General features: G+C 39.0%; 1 protein-coding gene and 1 long non-coding RNA gene across 2 annotated transcripts; both read right to left on the bottom strand.

Annotated features, from left to right (window-relative positions):
• LOC109712880 (protein FAR1-RELATED SEQUENCE 5-like) lies at window positions 972–9,431 on the bottom strand. The gene is made up of 2 exons (XM_020236678.1): window positions 9,369–9,431; window positions 972–3,778 (listed from the first exon to the last, which is right to left on the bottom strand). Exon 2 carries the CDS (start codon window positions 3,759–3,761, stop codon window positions 1,365–1,367), a length of 2,397 nt encoding a protein of 798 aa, XP_020092267.1. The 5' UTR covers window positions 3,762–3,778; window positions 9,369–9,431; the 3' UTR covers window positions 972–1,364.
• Window positions 22,630–24,331, bottom strand: LOC109719803. The gene is made up of 3 exons (XR_002218785.1): window positions 23,983–24,331; window positions 23,600–23,887; window positions 22,630–22,682 (listed from the first exon to the last, which is right to left on the bottom strand). It is a non-coding gene; the product is annotated as an uncharacterized LOC109719803 (long non-coding RNA).

Raw genomic sequence — 25,218 nt, forward strand, 5'->3', positions numbered from 1 at the left:
TTCGAATGCCAAAACATACAAGCAATGATTTAGATTCTGATTTTGTGGCCTTGGTCGTAATTTTTTAGGTAACTTGCATGTTTGGTACTCAACTATGAGCCGGATCACACTATCAAATCGTACATTTTAATTTTGTTAGCTAAATATTGACAAATTATTAATGTACAACTGATGCAATATTTTAATTATTGCCGCATCATCAATCACAATACTTCTATATCACTTCTACATTAATACTTTTGAAAGAATACTTATCCCGGAACCAAATAGAGTATAAGAGTATTCCGGTTAACATGAAATTGCTTGGTAAAGAAAGCAGCAGGTAACTACAATTTCTCATCAGTTGCGGATAATTAACAAAACAAAAAAAAAAAAAAAAAAAAAAAGAAACAAATAAGATTTAAAGTGAGGTCACCAATGCCTAATTTATAACTAACAATCCTTAGCTCTTTCTGGGAAACCTCTTGATTAACTGATTGGTGGTAAACTTTTGAAATATGATGCAACAATAAAAATACTAAATACAAAAAAAAAAAAAAAAAACATTTTACTTCCTCCATTATTTACATGGCTACATCAACAAAAATTGCAGTTAGCAACTCAAGGCAAATCCACTATGAGGAGTGCAAAGTGATTAATCGAAAAGAAAAGAAAAGGAAAAGAAAAGGGCCCTAAAAAAGAAGTTACATGTTAAGAGACCCACATTAAAACAATTTACAGTGAAGCAAACCTGTAGACTTTATCATATCATATGGGGGAAAAAAAAAAAAAAGCCCTGTCACAGAGAACAAAATGCTTCTTCAAAACTTACAGCAAAAAGGTTCCTATTCTTACCTGAGTTGACAGATAATATCGACAAGGAATGCCCCGATCGATGGCTGAGATTATCCCATTATCTCCTAAACAAATCTGTAGAAACAATATAGACGACGAAATTATACAAGAATATAATCAAGCATTCAAAGATAAAGAGTAGAAACCACGGCATATTATTTTAGAAGTAGGTAACTGGAGATACAGCTATCCTTGCTTAGCATAGATACCGCAGCGTATAGCATAGTCTCTCATGATCAAACATAAATTATATACAGGGCAAACTTTTCCAGAAGGTTGATTACTCATCATTTATTTTTACAAGTATTTAGCATTCTGCGACATCTACAATACAGGTTGATATGCATCATAAGAAATCTAATACCCAAAAAGGTAATGTCATTTGAGAAAATGACATGGTCAACAAGACGATGCTATGATGTTATGTTATAATAATAGAAGAAAAGGAGAAGTTATGAACCCTAAAGAAAAAACCTAGGGCTGCTGCAATTGACTTATGTACCGGTTTTCACACTTAGAAGTTATTCTCATCACATTGCACATCGATTAACAATATCCTGCTTCATCTGAACAACATCGGCGAAAGCCACTTGTAATGTTTGCTGTGCGAAGTTAAAAACATCAGATGATGTGGACCCTTCCTTTGCATATCGAACTGCATCTCGATAAAGCTCATTATACCTTATACACTCATCCAACATAAACCCGTTCTTGGCTTCTTTTGTCCACCTTTTCAAAATGTAAAACTCCGGTAATGCACGAACATCAACAGTTAAAAAGACCCTCAAAATATGCCTACATAAAATTCCACAATTCTCAAACTTAGAGCACGAACATTTACTTCTCTTATCAGAGAAATCATAAGTTACCGTGCATGATCTATGAATATCCTCCTCTTTCGCAACGTTAAACTTGCTAACCAATCCATCTTCAATTTTATCAACATAATAACCTAGAGAATGAATGAATTCATCTTGAAATATGTTGAATATTGCTCTCGTGTACACATCTGCCACTTGTTTTAAAATGTTTGAAGGGGTTTTCAGAACTGGTCGTGTAAAAGATGTGGCCAAGTCTTCGAGGGCTTCCCTTTCACACCAACCAGCTATCGCATGCTCAAAGAGAGAAATAAAGACAGGTAAAGGAGTTGTTGTATTGAAGTATTTCTCAAAGAAGAATTTCAGACTTTCCGGCTTTTGGGTTGCTGAAATTTCTGCAGTAAACATGTCTTTAAAGAAAACTGGTACCCACTTTTGCCGCATATTGTATAGAAATCTTAGCCATGAATTCTCTCCCAAATCATACTTGTCAATAACAGACTTCCAAGTCGACTCAAATAGTTCAATTGATTCAGATTCAACTATACATCTTTCAAATTCCTCCTCAAAAGTAGCAGATGTCCCGTATATATTGGCCAGTTGTTCCTTGCATTGATTTAGAATGTGCCACTTGCAAAACCGATGATGTGTCTCCGGGAAAACTTTAGAAATGGCCACCCCCATAGCCTCATTGAACTCAGTAACTAGCGAAGTTGGGTGGCGTGCACCCATAGCCGCAACCCAATTTTCAAAAAGCCAAATAAAAGAGGCTTCTGCTTCATCAGTAAGAAGAGCACAACCAAAAATCACAGATTGCAAGTGATGGTTCAAGCCCGTGAACATGAAAAACGGCAACAAGTCCTTATTCTCTTTGAATGATGTGTCAAAAGAAACTGCATCACCAAAATAATAGTAAGAAGCCCTAGCTTTTGCATCAGCCCAAAAGGCATGTGTTAAACAATTGTTTTTGTCGACTTGAAATGCATAGGAAAAAGTAGTAGGGTTCTCCGCATTCATCCGCTTAAAGTAACCCAACAGCTTTTGGGTCTCATCAAAGCCAAAAGCAGTATAGCGAGCTTCTCTTCTCTCATTCCTAAAGTCATGATCGTATGGCGGTGAATTATTAAATCCCCCCAATGATTCCCCAATCGGTGGCTTGGAAAGAGGCGGCAATAATGATTTCTCTCGATTTAGGGTTCCGCTTTTCCCAAGAACTACTACTTCACTTTGGGATTGAATATAATGTATTTTGTTTGGTGCGACTGCCAAATCATGAGTGTGCTCCAAAACAAGCTTGGAAACAATCCACTTATCATAATCCTTCTTAATTACTTCAAACATTGCCTTGCAACCTTCCCGTGTAGGAGTCCTACTGTTTCTCTTTTTCTTGCTTTCATCATAATTCTCTTCAGATGGAGTAAAACCCTCTTTTGTACAAACAAATCTTCGCATTACAAATGACTCATCCCTTGTAGACCTACGAGAGAGTCTTATACGTACGTCAAACCCCGTGCGGCTCGCGTATGCATAATAGAAGGTTTGGGCTGCTTCATGAGAAGGAAACTCCATACCCAAAAAGGGATCTAAGTGAGCATATTCTTCGGGCTCAATATATCTAACCCTACTGGGGGCAGCCACTACATGATTGTGTTCCTTCACAAGCTTAGTAACAACCCACCTCCCGTAATACTTTTGAATTACCTCAATCATTGCATTGCAACCTTCTCTTATGGTCGCACGCTTTCTCTTTTTCTTGCCATCATCAAAATTCCCTTTCTTTAAATGGAATCCCTCTTTTGAACACACGAAACGCCGCATGATAATCGACTCGTCATTCCTTGAACGGCGAGATTTGCTAATGCGCACTGAGAAGCCAATGCGGCTTGCATAAGCCATGTAGAATAATTTTGCACCCTCCTCGGATTCAAATTCCATACCAACAAAAGGCTCGGGATTTTCTGAATTTGGTTGGTTGGAAGCAAAAAGATTGTCAGCCTCGACAAGCTGACTGCTGACCTCCAATGACATGTGGTTTTCGATATTTTCCTCATTGAGGTCCACATTGTTATCTCTTAATGATCCCTCCTCGTCACATGAGGTACTTTCCATAATTAAACAGTAGCAACCTGCAGAATTCAACCATTCAGAACAAGTAAAATGAGTAAACTAAATGTGAAAATAACCATCATTCAATTATCAAGAAATAACTATTCAAAAGTCTACAGTAGAAAATAAATTTTTGATTCACATATATGCTCAAGACACATAGTTGGTACGCATGCCACTTGCACATCTATGCAGTCCAACATAATACTGTAATGCGTCATACAATCATTTGAGACCCATAAAAAAGCAAAACAGTTGAAAAACAGTAGCTCAATAAGTATATGATTATGCCTTTTGCTCGAATTTCTGAGACACAAAGTCTGCTGAAACAAATTAAACAGATTAACATTTTCGGGAACTGAACTGACTGAAAGTGTGTCACAAAGACTGAAAAAAGACAGAGATATACATATGGTTTGGTCCAGTTCTACCATTCGGTTTGCCTGACTGGAACCACAAACAATTTGACAAACACCAACAAGAAGGCAAAAGAGGATAGCTTGTTCACAGTTAATAACTTAAATCAGAAAAACACTAAGCAAAAAAAAACCAACAAAAATCTTGCAAATCCAGTGGTTAAGGCTTAAAACAGGACAAACTGATAGAAATAAAAGATTAGAACAGGCGACTGAATGGGAGAGGTGAAGATATTTTATTGGTTACTAAATCAGGATTCAGGAAAATCTTAATCACTGGAAGATCAGTCTTTAGGACAAAGAGCATGGAAAAGGGGGGGGGGGGGGGTGTTGAAAATCTTCAAATGAAAAGAGTTCTTTTACTAATGAAAGAATTTGGTAGCACAAACCAATAAATTTTTAATGGAAATGAGGAGACAATCAGCAAAGGAACTAACTAAATTTCGAAGTGGGTTTCTAAACCACAAAACCTGACCTTAACCTAAGAGATTCTGAAGATGATGCAGCTGCTGGCATAAATACTAATTCCCAATATTGCTAGAGGACCTTGAAAACGGTCAAGAAGAGCTCCTTTCCAGCAAAATACAATGACATTCGACAGCACCGAGTCTCCGCTACCTTCAAATTGAGTGGGGCTTAAACTCTATCCTGGGTGGCTACGAGGGGGAAAATGCAAAAATGACAAGACTATATATCAGATTGGCTTACTGAGTTTAACAGAACCATAGAATACTGAATGAGAATCAGAGGTTAATATATATTTAATATAATATAAAACATAAACATAGGATATATCAGAAGTTACCAAAACTGAACTGACCCCAAAAACAGATTTCTTTTTAATTGTATTCCTAACCGAACTGGACCACAAGTGAAACCAAAACTGATTATTTAGTTTGGTTTGAGTCGATTTGGCCTTCAACTTCGGCTGAAATTAAAAATGCCACTAAATTCAATAGGATAAACTGATAATAATGCTACAAAAATAGTGTACGAAAGTGACATGAACACACACCCTGCGCAGGTACAAACTACAGTCATATTCTTTTCTTTGCTTCATTAGTACTTGATAAGAATAAATACTATATATAGGTAATAATGAATGAAGAAATTGCAAAAGACATTTTTCTGGTTTCTTACTCTCCATTGAGTTGCAATTGTATAGGCCCAATACTAATAATTTTTGTTAAAAGAGCAATTTGATAAGTTGACAAACTAGTTTAAGACTTAAGAGCTAATATCTTGAAAGAATGTGAAATTATTGAAGAAGTGTTGAAGTCCCTAAAAGGATGAATGATGCCTATATGTGCATAATTTCCACTAGTAGAGCCCTTGACTTAAGCTGAGTTCTCAATCCAAAAATAGAAAAAATAAAAAAATGCTGTCTACTTGAAGTGACCTACAATTGACGAGCTCGTAAATTTCTACAATCAATTATACCAAAACAACAAATGTGATACGGTATAGAAAATTGATTACTTCAAAGTCTTCAGAGTAAACTGTGACTAGCAAGGATTTAATTAATTTAGAAGCTGCTACAGTGGATATTTTATATGCTTGGAAGCTCTAAAAAAGTTTAAATTTGCAATAAAATGTTACAAAAAAAAAAACCAAATCAAAGTAGGAAGTCCACAAATAGGATGATGTCAACTAAGGCAACCTTTCCAAACTCCATAGCAATAGTGAACATGAGACTACCAGTCTAAGGAAATACAGGGATCTGAGACTTCAAGTTTTGAATAATAAAGGGACTGAGATGGTTAACCAGTTGATGGGCTAAATCCAATTTTACACAGATCTGTAATTTAATTTGAACCATATGAATTAGGATAGAGATTCACTTTGTATAACAGAAATCTTCCTTCTAAGAATATTCAGCATGGCCTCTCATTTCTTGTTTGTTTATCAAAGAGAAAGCAATTGGACTAGTTAGAACCCTAATATTATATGAAGATTAGGATGATGTAGGTTGTGAACTCATCAAACTAATAAAAGCCACAGTGCCATGCAAGTTGAACTTCACATCCATATTTATGTCAGGCATACATGAAAATGCAAAGGAACACCAGGAAATGCTTAAATTTACGAGCGTAGCTTTGCGAGAAGATCCATATATGGTTCAGGACATTTGTCAAATACATGGAAGAATGTCTAAAACCTTGTGGCCATCTCTACATCTAACTATCAATCTTAGAAGACTGCCTAGCATTTGCCTCTGATCAAAACTAACTGACTAAAAATAGATATGATCATAACCTTTTTAAAGGGATTTGTAAGACCTGGACAAGTATACCAAATTCCCACTTTTTTCTCCTCCTCTAATGATAGTTAAAGTGCCACCTTTAGAAGCCACAGCAATCATTTGTCTTGCCTCCACAAAATAAGCTCAAATTAGCGCTACTCATAGAAAAAATAAACAATTCAATTCATCATCCTATCCAAAAACGTGAATCAAAAAATCATTAAAAACCCTTATTTGCTCTATTTTATACCCACTAATCAAGCAGGGACTCTCCCTTTCTTTAGTGAAAACAACCAACTGAACATGGCCTGTTTGTAGGAATCTCTCCTCAAAACATCAGAAAGGCGGCACCTTTAGCAGCCAATATCATGCCAAGTGATCAAAACAATGGCAACCAACCACTCATCTCTCACCCTCCACAAATTAAGTTCAAATTAGTTCATCCTCCTATCAAGGATACACATGACAAAACCACTCAGAAACCCTTATTTGGTCTCTTTGGTATCCGTTAATCAAGCAAGTGCTCGCCCTCTACACACACACTCCACCGCAGGTTTGCCGGAGAAGAGAGGAGGGGAGGAGGGAAGGGGAGAGGAGAGGGAAGAGCCCCAGATGTGGGCAACGACACACTGCACTATAGGTTCGCCGGAGAAGAGAGGAGGGGAGGAGGAAGGGAGGGGAGAGGAGAGCGAAGAGCCCAGAAGGGGACAACGACCCCGGTGTGTGATAAGGTACTGTGTACCCACGAGACACTAGTAGTTTTGGCTTATCATGCTCCTATTGTGTTTATAGCATGCTCTCTCTAATTCCATGGACCTAGCCCTATTCATAAGTAGGGATGAAACCGCCCACCAGTTACGAAATTTTAGAACTGCTCCCGCCTCCTGACAAAGTTTGAACCAGCACTAGAATCAGTCTGTCGGAACCAGCAATCCACGGTTACAGAACTTCAAAACCTGTTTGGCCAAAATCTGAACCAAATCCGCAACCAGTCTACCAAGACCAGTTTTTAATTCCAGTTTCAAACTGGTTCAAATCGGTATACCAACTTGGTTAACTATTTTGGCGACGCAAATCTGAGAAAGAGAGACCAAGAAAGGTGGCATAGAAGAGGGAGCAAGGGGAATGTTTGGATTGGTGAAAAATCTGAGAAAGAGAGACCAAGAAAGGTGGCATAGAAGAGGGAGCAAGGGGAATGTTTGGATTGGTGAAAAATCTGAGAAAGAGAGACCAAGAAAGGTGGCATAGAAGAGGGAGCAAGGGGAATGTTTGGATTGGTGAAACTATAATTCAAACGTAACTCATGCTCAGTGTAGGTACACCTTCACTTAAATTTTACTTTCATATTTTGTTTGCAATAATGTAAGCGCCTTCACCAAAATTAAATTCCAACACTTACATCATTTAATTTGATGACAGTCAAATTCTGAAAAATAATAGCATAAAGTAATCTTTTCTAAAATTGGAATTTAATGATAAATTTTAATAATTAAGCAAAAAATAATCACGCAATAAATTTTGAAAAATTAGCACAAAATATTTTCCTTTTAAAACATAGCACTTAAATTTAGCCAACATAACACAAGTACAAAAAAAGAATTAAAATATGGAAAAAAGCATATCATAGTAACACAAATTCTCAAAAATTAGCATAAAATACTATCTTTTGAAAAAATTAACACTTCAAACATCGGATACTATAATTAGATAATTACAACATAAATTTTAAAGGACAAGCACAAGAAAGCAATAAATTCTTAAAACTAGCACAAAAATTCTCTCCCCCCCAAAAAAAATCCATCTTGTATCTGACAAAATTGTGTGCTTCGTAAGGATTCTATCATTTATAACCCAGTTAATCAAACTCCAATGTTCTACCAAGACATGAAAGGAAAAAAAATGTATTATATGGCTAATATGCCTACCCAATAACAATCAATGAGTCCTGACCCGTCAAATGATGTCGACTGGTAGCACCGAAGGTGAGGAGGAAGAGATCTAGATTTGTCCATAACCTGTGAATTGAAGAGGGAAGTTTTGCATATTAATGGTGCCAAAGATGCAAAGATTTTATTCGTGTTTGTTAGCATGAATTCATAGGAAACTCCCTCTTATCTTCATCTCCTAACTCATTAAATTTGGTTTGAATCTTGTCCTTTATCTCAGGTCAGTGCACCAATGTTTATATCCAAAACTTAATAAGCTATGAAACTTATGCAAGGATGAAATTAGGGCGGAAAAATTGTAAATTGTGAGATATAATTTTGAACCCAGGACACAAAAAAGAATCAACAAGCTGTATGCCATAGGAGCCTTGGAAAAGTTTTCTTAATGTAAAGCTAGAAGTGAGGCAGGAGATGCGCCATTTGGTTTCGGCTTTCATTGCATCAGGTGAATATTAGTTATAGAACTAAATAAAAAGCAGTAAAATCACTTCATTAGCTGCTTATTTGGCGAGAGCATCTAGGCATATCACATTATACGAGTCAGAAAAAAAATCAATAACCTAATTATGTTGGGAATGTTGGTCCGAACATCTAGGCAGATGCTGACAACAATTTTCACATGTAACCTTTATGCTAACTAGTCAAGTAGAATAGCACATCACTATTGTTCATCGAGACCAATCGCATATCTCCATCAATCAAAGCAGTGTAGACTGAGCAGAACCATATAAATCCCTATCTTCTCCTCTTCTATGTATCAAGAAACGATTTTAAAATCAATGCCCTGACAGAGCTGACAGAAAGAGGAGACACATGAGAAGCAAGTGAATTTGCCAGATTGCTTAATAGTCTATAATCTGACGACACATATAACGAGGAAGAAGCGTATTAAAGGCCAATAGCTTGTAGCACGATCATGTATTCTTTATGGAGATTACCATGAACAAAACATAAGGAAGAGGCAGAGTATAAACTTAAGATAGAATGACTTGTCGTTTTATCTCACCAGAGAATGTTGCAGCAGGTCTTTGACAATGTAGAGTTTCACGGACTTCTCCCTCAGAAAATAGCCGTCTGTAACGAAAAGTGAAAGACTAATCAACATAGTAGTAAAATAAATTAAAATTACATGTTTCCAAGGTAGAACATAGATAATCTGATGTAGATGTACTTTAGCTAGACAAACAATTTTATAGAAACTAGAAAATTGGCAAAAGAGTGAATATTGCAAATTTGCAACTGTCACTGCAGTTGCAACAGTTTTGAGATTGTTTACTCCATGAAGGCCAATAGCTGATGAGAACTGAGAAAGAAAAATATGATATCTACAGAATGAGCAAGATACAGCAGCATTATTATAAAAATATTAAAATGGCACAGGTAAAACAGGTAGTTAGCTTGGAAAAAAAAAAAAAAATCTTCTTCTTGATACGGAAGCCACGAAACTCTCTTTATCTTCCTGTCCAAACATTAACAAAAGAGAATATATAGGCAGAAATATACAAGGCTTTATATATTTACAAAGTGAAAATATGGCGTCGATGATACAAATGAGAATAAACACGCCCTAATTGCTGATCATGTCTCATCGTTCTTCAACTACCAATATAAGCACTGCTTCAATTTCAGAGAAGAGTACAAATCCTCTACATCCTCCATCTGAAGCCAACTTCATAAACTCAACCAGGGCTTCGATTTGTGATCAAAGCATAACTTATTTTACAAAGATTATTTTGATACCAATATCTCCAATTTTAGTATCAAAACAGAAAACAAACCTATGCTGATGAAATAGCTCTATAATGGCATGAGAGAGAGAGAGAGAGGGATTACCGTTAGATGAGGAATCAAGGGCTCAGAGATTGCGAGAAGCACCGTCCACAACCTCCGCCTCCTCGCTGCTGAGAGAGAGAGAGAGAGAGAGAGAGAAACCCTAGCGCGCTAGGGTTGCATGCGGCGGCGGAGGAGGGAGGAAGAGAGAGACCGCACCGCGCTAGGGTTTCATGCGGCGGCGTGACGAGGTAGGGGAGAGAGAGAAACCCTACCCTAGAAGCGCGCTAGGGCTTCATATGTGCGGTGGGATAGCGAGGAGAGGAGCGATTTCATGGGGATCGGGGTTTACGAGAGGGATCGGGGCAGATGAGTCCGCGCAGAGGGAGACGGGTGAGTCGTCGGCGGAACCGGACTTTGACTTCGCCCGTTTATTTCTAATTATGCTAGCTTGTTTGAATGCACAGTAAAAAAAAAAAAAAAAAAAGTGTTTTTGGAGTCTAAATATTATAGTTTTGGTCCAAATTATAAATAAAAATTTTTGTAACTTTAAAAAATTTCACAGATTTATTTTAAAATCCGTTTGGATATATATTACACAATTCTATAGGATTTTTGATAATTTTTTAAAATTAGTCTTGAGGGAGCTATTAAATAATTTTAAATTTGAAAAATAAAATTTTAAAGATATCTAAAAATAAAATAGTTTGATATTCTTTAATTAATTCAAGCTTGTTTGGCTAAGCTTCATGTTTCAGACATTGGCTTTCTATAATGGAAGCTACTGGGAAAAAATGAAATCGGATGATTCCTTCAAAATGGAACCTATTGAGAAAAAAAAAAATCTGGTGATTCCTTCTTTACATATTGGAGGAGAAAAAAAAAAATGGAGCGTCACTTCTCCGGCCATCGCAAGTCGAGGGGCTAGAGAAAATCGGGGTAAGAAAATGTCGGCCGAGGTTAGTGTGGCGGCGGCGGCCAAGGTGACTGTGACTGCTGCGGCGGTGGGAGAGATGAGTGCAGCAGCGGCGGTGGCCGAAATAAGTGCGGCGGCGGCGGCGGCTGAGGTAAGAGCAGCGGCAGCAGCGGTGGGATGGTTGGGAGTTGTGGAGAGGGCAACGGGAGGGAGATCAGAGATGAGAGGGAGGAAGTTGGGCGAGTCGGGGAGGTGACCCGAAAAATATTGTAAGATTTTTTAGAGAAAATAGTAGATTTTAGTTTTACAATATTTTTTCGGCTCCGTTTGGTTCGGAAATTAGTAGGAACTATTTATACCGGGAATAGGTACAAGTATGAATTTTTGTAAGAATAAATGTATTTTTTTGTTTGGATGAAAATGTGAGTATAAGCTGGAACTAGAAAAATTGTGTTTAGATGGTTATTGGGAATAAGAGAAATAGTTGTTGGTTATAAATAGAAAATAATGATATTACCCCTATAATTGAATTTAAAATTTAAAATTTTAAACTTATAATTTTAAATTGAAAATTGAAAATTTTAACTTTTAAATTTTAAAAATTGAAATTAAATTTTAAATTTTCAAAATTTTAATTTTAAATATCAAATTTTAAATTTAAGACAAATTTAAATTTCAAAGATATAAAATAGCAAATTTAAAATTTAAAAACTAAAAATATCAAATTTAAAATTTAAAATTTAAAAATATCAAATTTAAAATTTAAACTTTAAAATTTATAATTTTAAATTATAAATTTAAATTTTAAAATTATAAATTTTAAAAATTAAATTTAAATTTAAATTTAAAATAAAAATCTCTCTCTCTATCTACCGGGGGTGCTCTCTCTCTCTCTCTCTCTCTCTCTACCCGGGGTGGGAACAACTTGTTCTCACCCCTTGTTCCACCCTAGGTGGGAACAACTTGTTTCCACCTCCCAAAATTTTGTTTGGGTATAAAGGGGGGGATAACCCCTTATCTTCCCTTTTGTATCCGAGCCAAACGCCACCTTAATAAGGTATAGTTTAACTATACCCTATTTTATTGGTGTGTTTTTGAACCATCCAAACAGCTTTTAGAAAAATTTTTCCTACACCTATAGCATAGTTATACTATGCTCCAAAAAAATGAGCATCTAAACATGCCTTTAATATACAGTAATTAGAGTCTGGCTACTATACTATTAATAGAACCAAGCACTATGTGCTATCGAGTTTTCCGCCGTTAAATTTATCCTTTTTACCATTTCCACCCATTAGATCATATTATTCAACCACTACTCACTCAACCCTAGAGGACCACTATCAGCCTAACTGCATATCCTTCATCCAAGAGTTGAAAATCTAATAGCACTAATGACTTGGTGCTATTAATAGTATAGTAACCTAATTCCAGTAATTGAACTTCATTAGACTAAGGGTGTGTTTGGTTCGAAGTCGGAGTCGAAATCGGAATCGAAATAAAAATAAGCTGGAATCGGAATTAGAATGACTCATTACCTAATTCTGTTTAGTTCATCACCTGAATCGGAATCAGAATAAATCATTTTCATTGTTGGTGTTTGGTTCAGGTGGATATAAAAAACGTAATCAAATTAATATACTAACATTATCTTTATAATATATTAATTTAAATTCAAATTCATAAGTTAGATTTGAAATACTTGATTAAATTTTAATTTTTAATTTAAGTTCAAATTAAAATTTAAAATTATATGTTTAATTTTTAAATTTTAACTCATATTTTAATTAAAAAAGTTGAAAAAATAAATTTAATCCGAATAAATATCCATTCCGTCCAGATTCAACTTCCAATCCGGCCTCCTGGGCCAGATTGAAAAAAGAGGTGATTGGGGATCACGGAATGGAACTCCCGTGTATCAAACACCCACAAACGGATTCACACATTCCGATTCCGATTCCAGGGTAAAAAAGAAGCGAACCAAACACACCCTAAGTTTGATTTAGAAGGTATAAAATGTAATTATTTGTAAAAACAAATTTCGATAAAAAAAGAAAACTTTTTATTGTATTTGGTTTATAGAGGATAAAAAATAGTTTTCCATCTGGTTGAAAGGAAAAAAAATTATATTTTCTTGATTTGATAGGAAAAAATGAATGAAAAGAGTTTCACGTAGTTTAAACTTTCGTTTTTAGTCGAAAATCAACAGGAAACAGAAGTACTCTATTTTTCTCAAATCTGTAAAAATAATTTACAAGAATTTTTTTAGGGCTAAATAAATATAAAAAAAATAATTTTTCAAGTCGAAAAATAATTTTCTATATGTTTTACGACCAACGAATCACGCCCTCAGTCATTTTTGACCTACACGAACCAAACATTTGAACTTAATCAAGACATCTAACCTTGAGTCTGATTTCATAAGTTGTAATCCTAAATTCAAGAGAATTTGCTTTTAGACCCAAAAAAGAAAGAGAAAATCAAAAATCAACATTACATATTTATGAACCATTTTAGTACGGTTAGCAAGTTTTGTGAAAAATGAAGAGTACGTATATAACTTCAAATTGCCCCAGTGTGGTTTAACTCATTTTTACTTTGTCATTCCATAGTTCAAAAGATTGCACCTTTTCTTTCTGTGATTTAATTTGTATTTTATGAAAAAATTCTATATCAAATAGGATGGCAAAGAGAAACTTTTTTTGAAAACTATAGAGGGCAAAGTAAAAAATGCGCTATACAGTATAATTAAAGTGTAATTTTTTGAACCGTAAAGTGGCAAAGTAAAAATAAGTTACACCATAGAGGGGCAATTTGAAATTTTCCCAAAAAATCAAGCCCAAATAGGAATCCGATATCATTTGACCCATCTAGTTTCGGTTCAGTTCGGTTCGATTATCTAAAAGAGACCATACAGGTTTATAGGGAGCCCAACATGGCAACATGGGCTAATTTGAATTGGGAACTTCATAAGATTCGCCTCGTTTGTTTTTCTAAGGTTCTCTCGACTCTCTAATTAATTCTAAATTTCCTTACTAATAGTTTGGTTGGTTTTTTATTAATAAATAATCGTGCCATGATGATTGGAAAAGTTGTGAGAACTATTCAACGCGACACTAATAATCGTGCCATGATGATTGGAAAAGTTGTGAGAACTATTCAACGCGACACTAATAAGGTGTTTGAAATAAGTTATCCTCCATTAATTGTTGTGGTTATAGACAACTAAATTGAAGTAAAAGACATAGGGCAATATAGAAGGCGAAGGTAATATCATCTGTCTCTAGTTAGGGCTAAACTCTGGGCCGAAGTATCTCGAGTGAGTATGCGACTAAAGACAACCATTAAAGAGAGATCCATGATATTTCGTATCATTAAAATTAGGTCGAAATCACGAATTTTGTCATAAAATATAATCAATTATACTTTGGCACAATTGTGAACAAATTTAAACTATATTTGGACTTAAATCTATGTATAAAAATTTACTATCTATTGTTTATATTAAAGAGTACACAATTCTGCATTGTGGAATTTTGTATGTAGAGTTGTTCTATTTGAAAGAGAATTATATGATCTCGTTTGTAATTTTAACAATTTTAACATATACCTTTAGAAATAGTGGTACTACTTAATCTGAAGGCTACACATCTATATCTATATCTATATCGATATCTATACCTCTATATTATTCCCCATAGAATTTGCCACATGACAGTTTCTCCTTCACCCGTGCCTTCTCCCCCCTTCTTATTCCTTGATACTTCGTCTGTCCATTCTCCATCTCCGCCCGATGCTTCATTTTTCCATCCGTCACTTTCCATCTATACTTCTATATTATTCCCCATAGAATTTGCCACATGGCAGTTTCTCCTTCACCCTTGTTTTCTTCTCCATTCTCATTCCCTGATGCTTCGTTTCCCCCGCTCACTCACTTTCCATCTATACCTCTATATTATTCTCCATAGACTTTGCCATCTATACTTCTATATTATTCCCTATAGAATTTGCCACATGGCAGTTTCTCCTTCACCTTTGTCTTCTCCCCTATTCTCATTCCCTAATATTTCGTTTTTCCACTCCCCATCTTTGCCCGATATTTCGTCTTTTCACCCACCCACTTTCCATCTATACCTCTATATTATTCTCCATAGACTTGGAGTTGACTTAGGAGAAAACTATAGATCCTACACTGTCATTTTCTGAAAACTACCAGATTTAACTTTAGAAGCTGTGGTTCGATTGTATCGTCGTTGTTAGTATGTGATGGGTACCCAGGTTAGTGTAGGATGAGTTTACGCTCGTGCTGGGATGCTGAGCTTAATTTATAGTAGTGTGTAGACTGTTTCGGACTGTCGGGTGCCGTCGCGGTTGACGGTGGACCGAGATTTCTGTATTTGCATCAGATTGTGCCAAGGGCACGTGAGTGTTGGTTGTTAGACTAGTTAGACCTATTTGCTTTGATTATAGCCTGTGAGAACCTGATTGAGCTCGGCAGAGACACGCTTGCATACTCGGTTGGGTAGCGCCCACGAGTGCCACTCCGGAGTCCGGCTTAGTGCTTTTGCGTTGATGTCGTAATGTCCTGGTTGGACTTGCCTCCACTAGTAACCCAACGTGGTGGTGGTTGGTGTAGCTTCGACAGGCGGGACGGGTGCGTTCACAGTCCCTAGTGAGATTGGGTCAGAGATTGCATCTTGCTTATATCTATAGATAGCTAGTGTTGGTTAGCGATAGTATAGTGGCATGTAGCTTTAGAGTTTTTCCAGCTTCCTTTACTATCCTTGAGCATACTTTTTGTAGACTTAGTGGGTGAGCCATGTTGAGGTCGGTAGCGGTCCCCACTGAGGACTACTCCTTTTTGTAGTATTTCTCACACCCAGTTGTTGACCCTTTTTTGCAGAGCTTTTTCTGCGGCTGCTGCTGTCGCTGAAATGGATCATGGAGAGGGAGTCGCGAGCTAGATCCCTTCCCGGGTTGCAGTGCTAGAGGAGTACCTCTCACAGGTAGTTTTGTGGTATTTTTGGTTTATGTACATACTTATGTTAGTTTGCTTGCTGGAGCGAGTGGTGTCTGTATTTTGGAGACTTTGTATGTATAGTGAACCTAATGTTTATTTATATATGTTTTCTTTTAGCAGCTCTCTTCCTTGTGGTTGTAGCTTGATTTTGTTTACAGGTACAACTATCCCTTTGTATACAGGAATAATTCCTATGTATGTGGCGGGTCTGTTGGTGTTCCCGGGAAAACGTGTAATCTGGGACGTAACAGATTAAGTTGATATCAGAGCTTAGTATTAGGTCGTTGGGACCTAGAAACCTTAAGCTTGGTAAATCTTAGGAAGGCAAGACGTGAGAGGCATGAATTATCGCGAAAGTCAGCGATTGAATTATTTTAACTCCTCCTAGAGTGGAGTGAGTGACTGAAGGAGTGTCTGCTTCGGCCAATAAACTTATGTCGGTTGCAGAAGACATAATTTTGAGGAGAAATAGAGGCGACCTTCTAGACTTTCGCTTGATTGCGTCGAGAGTTGATTGTGCTTTGTATCTGACCTTTGTTTTGGTTTTAGGTAGCCATGTATCGACGCCGAGGTCGACTGTCGACGCGGGATCATGCCGCACCACCCGAGATGCCTAAGCAGGCATGGCCGAGTGCACCTCCCGATCTGAGAGAGCAGTTGGCTGCCCTAACTGAGGCGACGAGGCAGCAGGGGGCACTGTTACATAGAATGTGTGAGACATTTACTCCGCCGCCGAGCACAGCACCTAGAGCACCAGAGCAGTCAGCTCCACCATCGACTACTCCAGTGGCCGCACCAGCTACAGCTATACCCCCACCAGTGACAGTTCCTACGACGCCTGTTTCATTTTCTGGAGATGCGTCGGAGATGTCTGAGGCTGAGCAAGAGCGGATGACAAAGAGGCTTACTCGTTTCCGTCAATTGGATCCACCGTGCTTTGACGGTACCTGTACGGAGCCCTAGATTGTAGAGGACTGGGTGAGCGTGATGGAGAAGCTATTCAATGACTTGTTCATACTGGAGCGGGAACAGGTACATTTGGGAGTACACTGTTTGGTCGACGATGCGCATTCCTGGTGGCGGAGGATGAGACAGACTCATTGATTGGTGGCGCTGCAGATGAAATGGGATGAGTTCTGCGGAATGCTATAAGGGGCGTATTTCCCAAACAGCGTGAAGCAGAAACTTGAAGAGGACCAGAAGAAGCTACAGTAGGGGGAGCGATCAGTTCAGGAGTATACTCGTGAGTTTACTCAGCTTCTGAATTGTGTGCTTTGTAGCCAGGGATGAGGCCCATAAGGTATATCTGTATGAGGGAGGCTTTAGGCCAAAGATCTTCCGGTTGGTGCAGGCGTAGAGGTTGAGGACCTTAGATGCGTCGATTGAGCAGGCATTGTGGGTGGAGAGAGGAGATGTATCGATCCGTGAGCGGGCTCAGATGCCGGGGCAGAGTCAGGATAGGAAGCGCCCGGTTCTAGATGATGGAGGACAGTCGAGTAGCAGGCATCCACCGAGGCCTCCATGATCATGCTCTCAAGATCGTGGGTCTTCGGGGCGTCAGCGTTCTGGGGGACTCGTCAGCAGAGACAGTCGCAGAGGACTCCGTAGTGTCTGATTTGTGGGGGACCACACGGGCCCCAACAGTGTGAGCAGAGAGAGGGCCGATGTTTTACTTGTGGTCAGTCTGGACATATGAGGGCAGCTTGTCCCCGAGCAGCATCACCAGCACCATCGATGGCATCAGCACAGCCGACACCTCAGCAGTCTCATGGAGCATCACCGAGTTACCGCCAGGATGACAGAGGATCTGTGCTGCGACAGAGTAAGCGGCGACAGCAAACTTCGAGTAGCAGAGTGTATGCAGCTTAGGTGGAGGACTCTACAGCAGCCGACCGGGTGGTGGCAGGTATCATTTTGATTTCTGGTATTAGAGCTCGTACCTTATTTGATACCGGTGCACCACATTCTTTTGTTAGCCGAGCATTTGTATCATTGCATGATCTAGAGGTAGGGCCGTTGTTGCATGCACAAAAGGTGGAGATTTTCGATCATGTTTTGCAGGTAGTAGAGTGTTGTTGGTCGTGTTCCGTGCAGCTGGGCCCTTGGATTATGCCTGCAGACCTGTTGGTCTTAGGGCAGCTGCAGGACTTTGATGTTGTACTTGGTATGGATTGGCTGGTGCGGTACTATGCTACGATCGACTATAGAGCGAGGTACCTTCTGCGAGCCAGGCCAGGAGAGTTCACGTACAGGGGCTGCAGGAGTACGTTATTTGCCACTTATATAGTCAAAAGTTCAGTTCAGCTAAAACACGAAAATTGACTTCTGCTCTCCCATAAGGAGAAGTCAATTCTGGTGAAGTGAAGGAGAGAGAAAAAATCATAAAATATTAGCGGAGAACTTAATTACAATGACTTGTTTAGGGTTATTCTCTCTCTCATTGTATTTCATCCAAATGAATTTAATTGTGATAGTATTTAATTTTTTATTTAGATTGCATGTTTAAAATATGATGAAGTTTGGTTAGTTAAGTTTTAATATAAATTTTATTTAATTTGCAAATTTAAAATACGATAAAAATTAATTTGTTAAATGTTAATAATTAANATAAATTATAAATTATAAAAATAAATAAATATAATTATATTTCTATACAATTATAAAATAAAATTTTAAAATAATTATAACTTTTTTGTATATAAATTTTATTTAATTTGCAAATTTAAAATACGATAAAAATTAATTTGTTAAATGTTAATAATTATTTAACTTTAGAATTTTATTTGTTGCATTATTATAATTTATATACAAAAAAGTTATAATTATTTTAAAATTTTATTTTATAATTGTATAGAAATATAATTATATTTATTTATTTTTATAATTTATAATTTATTAAGTTACAAAAGAAGCAATAATATCATTTAGGAGGTAAGTTTACTAGGAGTGTTGGGATTAAATAATTTTAAGTGAAACAAAGAGAAAGTGGAACTTCACTTTTTATAACATTTACTTCTAGACAAACAAACAACAGAACTTATATAATTTCACTTCACAGCTATAAAAACAAACAACGGAGTTAAATAATTTTTACCTGAACTTTAGTTCAATCTAAAGTCTATTTCAACCCAGAGTCTATGTACATTAAAACAAACAGGCCCTTAGGGTAGGCAATTGTGCTACTTATATTTTTGTCAAAAACGCTTACTCTTCTTTCATCAGTTTCATATTAAATATTATCAACAAATTTACTATTTTTTAAAAAAGCTAGCAGTTCTGTTATTAAGAAACACTTCTTAGGTAGTAGGAAAAACGTAAAATTGGCCCTCAGGAGGAATTTAGTGAAAGCTTTTATCAATCTTTTTCGTCATTTATAGATTTGCTCTCCCTTCATCACTTACAATGGATTGAATATATGCTCTGCTAGTTTTAATTGATGGAATAGTAATAACATAAGGGTAAAAAAGTTGGTAATAAAACAGTATTCAGACACTATTAATAGTATACTCATTCAACTCACTCTTTATATAGAGTCCGGCTACTATTGTAACAACCCAGCCCACTAGCAATAATAAATCGTTGGGCCCAACCACTGGCCCAAAATACTTAAGTCCAATTATTATTACTAGTGTCTAAGTTTATTATATACCCAATCACATCCCCATTCCTATCCCATGTGGGATTATTGGGGTGTGACAGACTCCCCCCGTTAAGGCCCTGACGTCCTCGTTAGTCCAATGACTCCAATCCAATCATACACACAGCCCAAAATCACGAGGCGATGTGAGACTCGTCTCGCTAGCCTTGTCATCCAAATCCTGCCATAGCGACCTTGTCATTCAGACTTCGGCATAGCCTATCACCTTGTCTTTTCGACTCTGGCTCAGCCGAGACTCATCTCATACTTCCAGCTGGTGAATCGGCTCTGATATCAAATGTAACGACCCAGCCCACTAGCAATAATAACTCGTTGGGCCCAACCACTGGTCCAAAATGCTTAAGCCCAGTTATTATTACTAGTGTCGAAGTCTATTAAATACCCAATCGCATCCCCATTCTTATCCGATGTGGGATTATTGGGGTGTGACAACTATGCTATATATTTGTCACGCCCCGCGACCAGCCAATTTGGTCGGATCCGGGTATGTCGAACACATGCCAGATGGATAGCACCTCCCCTGTCCGACCAAGGTTTAACAACAAGATCATGTACAAGAGTTGCCCAGAATAAACTCAATTAACATACATGATTCAACGAAGCACCACAAGTGCTATACCAACAAGAGCAAGATACAAGTAAATATACAAGTGCATAAAAGAGAGATAATCTAGCTATTACATCCATTCAACCTTTACATATAGATTTACATCATTTGCATATTGATTACATAAGTTTTACTATTTCATCTCATCATACATGTTAGCTCTCCAGAATACAACATCTACTAATCATGTACCCAATCACATCCCCATTCCTATCTGATGTGGAATTATTGGGGTGTGACAGACACCCCCCGTTAAGGCCCTGACCTCCTCGTCAGTCCAATGACTTCAATCCAATCACACACACAGCCTAAGATCACCAGACGATGTGAGACTCGTCTCGCTAGCCTTGTCATCCAAACCCTGCCATAGCGACCTTGTCATTCAGACTTCGGCATAGTCTATCACCTTGTCTTTTCGACTCTGGCTCAGCCGAGACTCATCTCACACTTCCAGCTGGTGAATCGGCTCTAATACCAAATTTAACGACCCAGCCGACTAGCAATAATAACTCGTTGGGCCCAGCCACTTGCCCAAAATGCTTAAGCCTAGTTATTATTACTAGTGTCTAAGTCTATTAAATACCCAATCACATCCCCATTCCTATCCGATGTGGAATTATTGGGGTGTGACAACTATGCTTTATATTTGTCACGCCCTGCGATCCGCCAATTTGGTCGGATCCGGGCACATCGAACAGACGCCGGACAGATAGCACCTCCCTTGTCCGACCAAGGCTCAACAACAAGATCATGTACAAGAGTTGCCCAGAATAAACTCAATTAACATACATGATTCAACGAAGCACTACAAGTGCTATACCAACAAGAGCAAGATACAAGTAAATGTACAAGTGCTATACCAACAAGTAAATGTACTAGCTACTAGGGTGCTATGCCTTTATCACGGTCCTCTGCTGGTACGCTCTCGCTAGGCCCTGCAACAAAGTGGGGTGAGAACTATATAAATATAGTTCCAAGTGGGTTCGGCCGCCGACTCCGCCGATCTTCCCACTAGGTCCAAGCAGGCATGAGCAACAGATAGATAGATAGATAGATATCTTGAAATGAGCTACAACATAGTAGAAAATATGCAACAGGCTACTATGCCTCATAATCAATGAAATGCATGAGCTACTACATAGTAATGGATGCTATTATGCCTCAACAATAAGGAAATGAGCTACTACATAGTATGTCTCTATACATGCTACTATGCCTCAACAGTAAAAAAAATGAGCTACTACATAGTAATGTCTTAATACATGCTACTATGCCTCAACAGTAAAGAAATGAGCTACTACATAGTAATGTCTCTACACATGCTACTATGCCTCAATGATCACATGAATGAACGAAGTACTACATAGTGCGTCGTGCAACTATGCCTCGATAATCAGAATATACGAGCTACTACATAGTGCGTCATGCAACTATGCCTCGATAGTATCCAATCTCATGGCCAACTCGAAGGTTGCTACCCCAGGGCTAACCCGAAAGTTGCTATCCCGACTCACATCTTAAATCTCGCTAGTGGGGAGACTCTGCGCTACATCCACCCAAGACCCGCCTGCGGGACAACTACGTCTGTCCCAACGCGACTACTACTCCGGAGCTCGCTACTTGGGTGTAGCGACTACGCCATGGTTACACAGATTATGTGAGTATGATCCAATCCCCACGCTGGAGGATAACCTATCTACTAGGGCTATAATGCCTCAACTGCACTAATGCTAAATGCACAATTTCCACAACATGACAATCGGGAATTCTACTATCCCTAGGTTCAAATGCCATAGTGTTCAACTACACTAATTTGAATGCCACTTGTATGTCATGATGTTGTATGTGTCTCAATACACTAAATCGACATGCCACTCGTCCATATTATAGTGTCTCTATTACAGTAGTCCAAATGTCACTCATCTAGGCCATTTACATGTCCAAGTTCATCATCATTATTGTCACTATAGGATTCTTGTTACAAGACCCAATCCTCATGTCACGCCCCGGATATCTCGTTCCCCGGGCACGCCGACAAATCCGCCGTATACAAAGGAATTTCCCCTGTATACGAAGCGTCAAAGTATCTGTAGAAAAACGATACTACAAACAGTAGCATAGAGCTGCTCAAGAACAACTAAATAACTGAGTTTTATATACATAGCTAGCATCCAAAATACAAAACTACTCGCACTGGCGAGTTAAACAACTATGTACATAAACTCCAAAACAACAACTACCTGCAGTATGGCACCTCTAGCTCAACACGTCGGGTAGGGCTCTAACTCGCANCGACGCCCTTGCCTCGATCCTGATCCGCGGACGGTGCAGCAGCCGGAACCTGTGGCTCTGCAAAAACATAGGTAACAACTGGGCGTGAGAACTACTGTAAAAACAAGTAGTCCTCAGTGGGTACCGCCCAAAACAACATCGGTCACCCACTAAGTCTACAGAAGGGAGCAAGGATAGAAGGAAAGCAGGAAGCATACTCTACCGCTATCATCCACTACACTATCATGCTCTACACTAACCAACTGTAGGAAATGTCAAATCTGACCCAATCCAATCGGGACTGTAAGCATACCCGTCCCCGGGACTGTGAATACACCCGTCCCTGCCCCGTTGCGACTATCGGGCTCTATCCACACTAACTGGTCCGTGGAGAGCAAGTCCAACTGGCATGAGCGACACCAACGCAAAAGCACAAGCCTGACTCCGGAGTGGCACTCGTGGGCGCTACCCAACCGAGTATGCAGCGTATCTCTGTCGAGCTCAATCAGGCTCCAACTAGCCAAAGTCAAGTAATCGACTCAAACTGGTCTAACAACCAACAGGTAACGTGCCCTCGGCACAATCTGACGCCAAAAAGGCGATACGGGTCCACCGTCAACTCTGACGGCACCCAACAGTCCGAAACGACCTGAACGACCCTGTAAAAATCCACTCGGCGAACCAGCACGAGTGTAAATACATTCTAAACTACCTGGAGTACTCGTCTCGAAGAAACTGCGACAGTACAATTTTCTAACGGCTCCTAGAGCTAAATCAGGTAGTTAAAACTGGTGACAGGTCCAAATCGCAGGTTTTCTCCTAATTCAATTTTCAAGTCCAACATGTATAATCTACTTAATTTATAAAATATGCTCCAAAATTCAGATTTCACAATCTACATATAGTCCATGAATTTGAGCTAACACAATTTACCGAAATCAAGATCTATACATGTCGACCAATAAGAACTTAGGAGTAAAGCCGATGTAACCCACCTAAAATGCTAATCCTTGGCAACGAAGGACTCCCACTGGTGTAGAGCAACTTGCTGGATCAAACGCACAGCTCCGAGTCCAGAAATCGTCCACGCTCGAGCTCTACACGACAATAAATCACCGTTTCAGTCCCGAATTTCAGCAGTGAGGTACAACAGGGATTCGACCAAGCTAACCTTCACCAAATCCAGCAAGTAAGGACTTCGTGGATTCCTCTCGAAGTTCTGAATCCAAAGAGCCAAGTCTCGTCGCAATCCGATGCTCCTACGTCGAGAACGAGCTGAAATACTAACAGTCGACGGTGGATTTCAGCAAACAATAATTATCCGAGTTGAAGTAGTAAGAACTTGCCCAAAAATCCAAGGGAAGGCTGAATTACTCACCTCGACAGCGACAAGCACCAGCACGACGTCAAGAACAGCGTAGTCGCACGCTCGCCCGGTCTTCTCGCAAAGTCCCGGCGTCAAATACGTGCTCGAACGATCCCGCGGCGCGACGTCGGCGACGAAACTCCAAGTAAGCTCCTTCCTTGCTTCCAACCGGGTGGGAGAGTGAGAGAGATGGAGAGTTGCAGCTAGAAGACCTCTCTCTCTCTCTCTACACGAAGCTAAATAGAGGGGAGTGAGGGGTGGTACAAACGAGGGATAAAATTACACATTTCGCCCTCTACCTACCATCTTGTACCGGTACACGGACTCTTGTACCGGTACAAAAGCTAACCCGAGAGCTGCTAAGCCTCTGCGCGATGGTTGTACCGGTACAGCCACTCTGCTTGTACCGGTACAGCAAGCAGAGAATGCTGCAGTTTGCAGAATTCTTCGCAATAAGCCGCCCTCGCGTCGCACGGAGTCCGTTTTACGTCTATTTGACGCCAACGCGACTCGGACTTGTCCCGACACTCTCCAGAGCTGTCGACAAGCCTCCACAGACAAACACCAGGGATCTCACACCTCATGCAACCTAAGATCAAGTGTCAATCCTCCAATGCTACACAACCTAGGTAACATGCAAGGAATGGAAATGCAATCATCTACTAATCCTATAGTGCACAATGTATCAACATATGAGAATATGATCAAATACATAGAACTTAGACATAAAAGGAAATCCGGTTGCTTCGGGATGGACACCCCCTACCTTTAGGTGATGTCACGATGCTACGATTCTGGTTTCGTGAATTTTGGAAGCTTACGCCGCGTGCTGCGGCAATCTGTACCGAAATCGGCCTCTTCTTTGATATCTTCGCGTACACTCGTCGGATTGCCGAACCGAGCGCACCAATGCGTTCGTATACCTAGCAATTAGGTTAGAGAGTGATCAATTAAGCTCAAATCCCTTCATGAGCAAAAGCCCTCTTTTTGGAGCCCTAAATCCTTATTATTGCAATTAGCCACATACTAGCATTTACACTTGCAATAAATAAGCTCAACCACATCTAGAGCTTCAATAAATTCCATTTCTAAGGTATTTAAACCTAATCCAAGCGATTCACCATGAGAGGGGTTCAAAAACCTACCTCTACTAGCATTTCCTCCCAAGCTAAGGAAGAAGATGACAATGGTGATCCTCCTTCAAGCTCCAATCTCTATCTTCTTCTTCCTCATGATCAACTCCAAGAG

Source organism: Ananas comosus, linkage group 1, assembly GCF_001540865.1.
Source record: "Ananas comosus cultivar F153 linkage group 1, ASM154086v1, whole genome shotgun sequence".
NCBI classification, from domain to species: domain Eukaryota; kingdom Viridiplantae; phylum Streptophyta; class Magnoliopsida; order Poales; family Bromeliaceae; genus Ananas; species Ananas comosus.

Excerpts from the sequence above, each read along its gene's own strand:
- LOC109712880 (XM_020236678.1), bottom strand. The coding sequence starts at position 3,761 with ATGGAAAGTACCTCATGTGACGAGGAGGGATCATTAAGAGATAACAAT.